The 6502-nt window shown below is 35.2% G+C and overlaps 1 protein-coding gene across 2 annotated transcripts in view; it reads right to left on the reverse strand.

The window, feature by feature from the left end:
* WDR72 (WD repeat domain 72) overlaps positions 1–6502 on the reverse strand; it is a 216534-nt gene that overhangs the window by 83319 nt on the left and 126713 nt on the right. For both annotated transcript variants that reach the window (XM_023527871.1, XM_023527870.1), the window contains exons 16-17: positions 4200–4291; positions 337–416 (exon numbers count right to left, since the gene is read on the reverse strand). In XM_023527871.1, the coding sequence (XP_023383639.1) occupies positions 337–416; positions 4200–4291 (172 nt within the window). The remainder of the gene's footprint in view (positions 1–336; positions 417–4199; positions 4292–6502) is intronic.

Raw genomic sequence — 6502 nt, forward strand, 5'->3', positions numbered from 1 at the left:
CCTTTGTGTCATGGCATATTTTGAAATAAAATAATAGACAATTCTGCCCTAAACTGAAACCATAATGGGCAATAAGTTGTGAATAACAACATGAAAATCTCTTCCTCAGCTTCCTCTATTCATACCCCTGAACTTGGTGCATCCTTACACAAGTTATTTTCCAGTTTTCCCCTGATTATTAGTCTCTGCATTAGTCCTGTTAAATGAAATGCCCTGGGAGGACATTTGTGAAAACAAGGGTACCTACTTACTGCTACTCTCAAGTAAAGGGAAGTACAAATGAACCACAGCAGCAAGAAACTCTTCCATAATTTCAAGAACACAAACTGTTCATACCTGCACAGACTGGTCTCTCCAACAGGAAATAAGCTTCAGAAGTGAAACATCAGCTTCAGGTATATGGGATTCATTCTTATCTAGAAATAAATAGAACACATATATATCTCGAAAGTATTAAAATTGAATATACCTTAAGAGCCCTCAACTCCAGCTGCACATTGGCATCACCCAGGGAGATTTTTTACATAAACATTAATGCCCAGGTTCAATCTTCCAGAAATTCTGATTTAATAGGTCTCATGGTGAGGGTGGGACAGGCATTAAGACTTTTTAAAAGTATTTCAGATCATTTTCATGTATAGCCAGAATGGAGAACCATTAATTAATTTGTATGTATTTCAAACAATCATACTAATACATACTCAAATTAAATCAAATTCATTGTTATACATCAAATCCATCTTTTTTTCCACTTTTTTGTCAACAAGAAGCAATAATATTTCCACCCAAAACAGATCACTAATATTCTCTCTTAACAGATCCTCATAAAAATAGTTCCTGAAATTGTACACTGCACCTAACACACAGAAATCATATAAAAGATTTCCTTTGATTTGTCCTTACCCAGCTATACTACTCTGATCAATAGATATAGCACTTACGTTTTAATTTGCCTCATTTTTTTACGTATTGTTTCTTTTAAGTTTGCCCTCTTGAATGTCCTTTCTATCTATTTGCCTTAATGTTCAGTGTGAAATTTCGAGAGTGGGCTAGGACTTGGTTTATTTAAATTGATCCATAGTGTCCAGCAGTTTCTTGCACAAAAAAGCACTTAATAAGTGCCTTTTTATTAATTGAAAATGTACATATTATCGTCCAAGTGAAAAATCAATGAATTAAGGCTTTCTGATGGATAAAATATATTATGTAGGTGCCAAATCTTGGGAATGAGATAAGAAAGAAGGATGAGGGGCTTGCCCTGGAGGGAAAATTACTATAATTGTCTATTTAAATTAATGTATTAATATATGTTTCAAATCCTGATATCAACTATTTAAATTAGTATTAGTCCGATACGTATTTCATTGAAACACCATTTTATGTATTAATAAATATGTATGTGTATCATATTAATGGTCAAGGGAAATGTGTTAGAAGGTATTTAATATTACATAAACTGAGAACATAAAAGAAATAAGAAACTTCTGACTCATTAATATCATTTTTTCCTGATGGAACATATAATTTGAATTTGAAATGACCAAGATCGGTGCATAAAACTTGTAAGTATGATAGAGGACTATGATTTTGAAGTCATATTTTCCATTTCTTCATGAGCACAGCCAGTAAGAGAAAAAAAAATTTTTGATCTCTCTCCTTTTTTCTTCTATCATTTTGTTAACCTCGTGACTCTACCATCAAAGCTAAATATGAGTATCAACTGTAACTACTTACTGGCATCATGGGGTACTTCACAGCATACTTTAATGTGATGCTAAAATTTTAATATGAGGTAGAAATGAGAGCCAACTTTTCTTGGCAACGTCAGTGAGTTAAAGAACAAATTGCAACTTCGGGGGAAAAGATAAAAAGAAAACATTCCAAGTTTACCAATATTACTTAGTCACCATTCCTGCTGACAAAAGTAGTTATTGGTTTCTGTCAACCTTTTAGAATGAGCACCTCAGAGCATTATTTTATTCTTCAGGCTTTGACTTTATAAAATTAATAGCATGAAGTGAATCCCTTCTTTCCTTTTACCTCTCATCTTCCAATTATTAAAATACAAAATCACATCATTTTACTACCTAATTGGATTTTAAATGCTAAAAATGCCAAAATAACATCAGGGAGTTTAGTCAGTAATAAGGCTAGTTGCTCAGGCTGTTTTGGTTGGGGCAACCATAGGAAAAGTCGGAGCCTCCTTGGCTCTAGTTAGCAACTCTTTCAGTCTCTGTAGAAACTAATCCCTTTCCTAGTGTTATGAAAAATGAAAATGAGGATAAATACCCTAATAAGGACTACTACTGAAGGAGAAGGCAGGCAACCTAGCCTGGGGCCAGATAGGGAGAATACTACTTGTCATCATAAATGTCGGAACTGGCCTGACACAATGGAAGAAGCAAGGGGTTTGTAATTAGACAGAGTTGGACTGGAATCCTGGTCCCTCTGCTTGTAACTATGAGTAAGTCAGCTAAATTCCATGAGCCCCAGTTTTTCTGAGTAAAACAGAGATAGTTCCTCCTGCTGTGCAGGGTTATTAATTCAGATAATACATGTAAAATAATTAGCATAATTCTTTGAACATACTAAGTACTCAGTAGTAATTGGAAGCTATTAATAAACTCACACTTTAAAACAGCCCTGAGAGGATCCCTAGGTACCGCTGTTCAAGTTATCCCAGTGCATCGATCATAACTACGCAACTTTGGAGGTAACATGCACATCGAGTCTGAAATCTTATTCCCACTTACGAATGTAGTAAAATACCACTTTTAAAGGAATAAAAGACATGCCCAAAGTTAAATAAGTAGTAAATGGCAGAACTGGGTCTTAAACCTCGGCTATCTCAAAAACCACTGTTCTATTTACTATTCATCCATTAAACGAAAAGTATTTGTTTACTTTCTTGCAGGCATTGTTCTAGGAACTGGGGACATAGCAGTGCATAAAACTGCATTTTAAAATAAAACATGGAGCTTACATTTTACTAGATGGTAGATGGCAAACGAAAACATGATATACAGTATGTTGGATAGTGAAAAAGATTGTGAAAAAAGTAAAATGGGAAGAGGGGTAAGGTGTGCTGGGAGAAGGGAGGACACCTTTATTGATGAAATGGCATTTGAGCAAGAATTGAAGAATGCAGGGTAGAGGTGGGGGGCAGCAGGCTGACCTCTGTGAAATCTGGGGAAAGACAATTCCAGGCATAGAAAACAGCCAGTGCAAAGGCCCTAAGACCTTTTTGTCATGTTTGGATAAGAGTAAAAAGGCCTATGTAGGTGGACTGTGGGAAGCAGGGGATGAGTCCAAAGAAATGAGATCAGATGGGGGCGTGTGTTTGCAATGACATAGGTAGAACAGCCAGGTAATACAGGGACTTGCAAGTGATCCTGAGCACTGAGGCTTTTATTTAGAGTGGCACAGAAACCACTGAGTGTAGGAACCAAAAACAGGAGCATAGGAATGGCTAAGAGGCTTCTGTAGTCATCTAGGCAAGAGGTGATCAAGGCTCAAGAAGGGTGGTCCTGTAGTGGCGAGAAGCAGTCAAAATCCAAGATATACTCTGAAGGCTGAGTATCATTACTAAAAAGATTGAACATGGGGTATGAGAGAAAAGGGAAAGTCAAAAAGTCACCAAGCTTCTTGGCCTTAACACCTGGAAGGATGGAACTGTCATCTACCGAGATGTTGAAGATTTGGAGAGGTTTTAGAGATGAATTAGCCATTTGGCATCAAAAGAAAATCTAAGCAACAAGACTTGCCACTCAGAAGATTTCAGGGATAATTATATAACCTTCTGAAATAGCTATAAAATTCTCTAATATAATAATAATCACTTATTTGGTAATAAAGACATTGATATAATAAACTTCCCCATAAATCACATACGATTTCAATTTAATATCCAAATATTTCAGACTTTCAGAAAATTTCAGACTTTCAGGCATTTCAAAGATCATTTGACGAAATCCATCACAGTACATGCCTTATAAGATGTTATTTATTTCAATAAAAATTTTCATATATATTTTAATATTGGCAGAATACAAAACTATAACCATGTGAAATGCAGACTAAGTCAAATGATAAATACACACTGCTCATTGTAAACTGTAGAGTGTTATCCAGTTATAGAAGTAGTTATTTTACATCATAGAAGTAAAAAAAATTTCAGAATATATCTGTAACTTCTTTACCATTTCGTAAGTAACTGTAGAAGCTTGAAATATGCAAAATATCATTCCCAGGACTTTTCACCTTGTTATGCACAGATTCCATTTTGAAAGAACTGTTGACAAAAAGATTTAAAGAATATTATTAAAGATGTATGAAAAATGTTTTGAAAAATAAATTGAAGATATGAGTACATGACCACTTTAACAAATTTAGGAAGTAAAGTACATATTATCGTCCAAGTGAAAAATCAATGAATTAAGGCTTTCTGATGGATAAAATATATTATGTAGGTGCCAAATCTTGGGAATGAGATAAGAAAGAAGGATGAGGGGCTTGCCCTGGAGGGAAAATTACTATAATTGTCTATTTAAATTAATGTATTAATATATGTTTCAAATCCTGATATCAACTATTTAAATTAGTATTAGTCCGATACGTATTTCATTGAAACACCATTTTATGTATTAATAAATATGTATGTGTATCATATTAATGGTCAAGGGAAATGTGTTAGAAGGTATTTAATATTACATAAACTGAGAACATAAAAGAAATAAGAAACTTCTGACTCATTAATATCATTTTTTCCTGATGGAACATATAATTTGAATTTGAAATGACCAAGATCGGTGCATAAAACTTGTAAGTATGATAGAGGACTATGATTTTGAAGTCATATTTTCCATTTCTTCATGAGCACAGCCAGTAAGAGAAAAAAATTTTTTTGATCTCTCTCCTTTTTTCTTCTATCATTTTGTTAACCTCGTGACTCTACCATCAAAGCTAAATATGAGTATCAACTGTAACTACTTACTGGCATCATGGGGTACTTCACAGCATACTTTAATGTGATGCTAAAATTTTAATATGAGGTAGAAATGAGAGCCAACTTTTCTTGGCAACGTCAGTGAGTTAAAGAACAAATTGCAACTTCGGGGGAAAAGATAAAAAGAAAACATTCCAAGTTTACCAATATTACTTAGTCACCATTCCTGCTGACAAAAGTAGTTATTGGTTTCTGTCAACCTTTTAGAATGAGCACCTCAGAGCATTATTTTATTCTTCAGGCTTTGACTTTATAAAATTAATAGCATGAAGTGAATCCCTTCTTTCCTTTTACCTCTCATCTTCCAATTATTAAAATACAAAATCACATCATTTTACTACCTAATTGGATTTTAAATGCTAAAAATGCCAAAATAACATCAGGGAGTTTAGTCAGTAATAAGGCTAGTTGCTCAGGCTGTTTTGGTTGGGGCAACCATAGGAAAAGTCGGAGCCTCCTTGGCTCTAGTTAGCAACTCTTTCAGTCTCTGTAGAAACTAATCCCTTTCCTAGTGTTATGAAAAATGAAAATGAGGATAAATACCCTAATAAGGACTACTACTGAAGGAGAAGGCAGGCAACCTAGCCTGGGGCCAGATAGGGAGAATACTACTTGTCATCATAAATGTCGGAACTGGCCTGACACAATGGAAGAAGCAAGGGGTTTGTAATTAGACAGAGTTGGACTGGAATCCTGGTCCCTCTGCTTGTAACTATGAGTAAGTCAGCTAAATTCCATGAGCCCCAGTTTTTCTGAGTAAAACAGAGATAGTTCCTCCTGCTGTGCAGGGTTATTAATTCAGATAATACATGTAAAATAATTAGCATAATTCTTTGAACATACTAAGTACTCAGTAGTAATTGGAAGCTATTAATAAACTCACACTTTAAAACAGCCCTGAGAGGATCCCTAGGTACCGCTGTTCAAGTTATCCCAGTGCATCGATCATAACTACGCAACTTTGGAGGTAACATGCACATCGAGTCTGAAATCTTATTCCCACTTACGAATGTAGTAAAATACCACTTTTAAAGGAATAAAAGACATGCCCAAAGTTAAATAAGTAGTAAATGGCAGAACTGGGTCTTAAACCTCGGCTATCTCAAAAACCACTGTTCTATTTACTATTCATCCATTAAACGAAAAGTATTTGTTTACTTTCTTGCAGGCATTGTTCTAGGAACTGGGGACATAGCAGTGCATAAAACTGCATTTTAAAATAAAACATGGAGCTTACATTTTACTAGATGGTAGATGGCAAACGAAAACATGATATACAGTATGTTGGATAGTGAAAAAGATTGTGAAAAAAGTAAAATGGGAAGAGGGGTAAGGTGTGCTGGGAGAAGGGAGGACACCTTTATTGATGAAATGGCATTTGAGCAAGAATTGAAGAATGCAGGGTAGAGGTGGGGGGCAGCAGGCTGACCTCTGTGAAATCTGGGGAAAGACAATTCCAGGCATAGAAAACAGCCAGTGCAAAGGCCCTAAGACCTT

This window comes from Pteropus vampyrus, unplaced genomic scaffold (genome assembly GCF_000151845.1).
Source record: "Pteropus vampyrus isolate Shadow unplaced genomic scaffold, Pvam_2.0 Scaffold19, whole genome shotgun sequence".
NCBI lineage: Eukaryota > Metazoa > Chordata > Mammalia > Chiroptera > Pteropodidae > Pteropus > Pteropus vampyrus.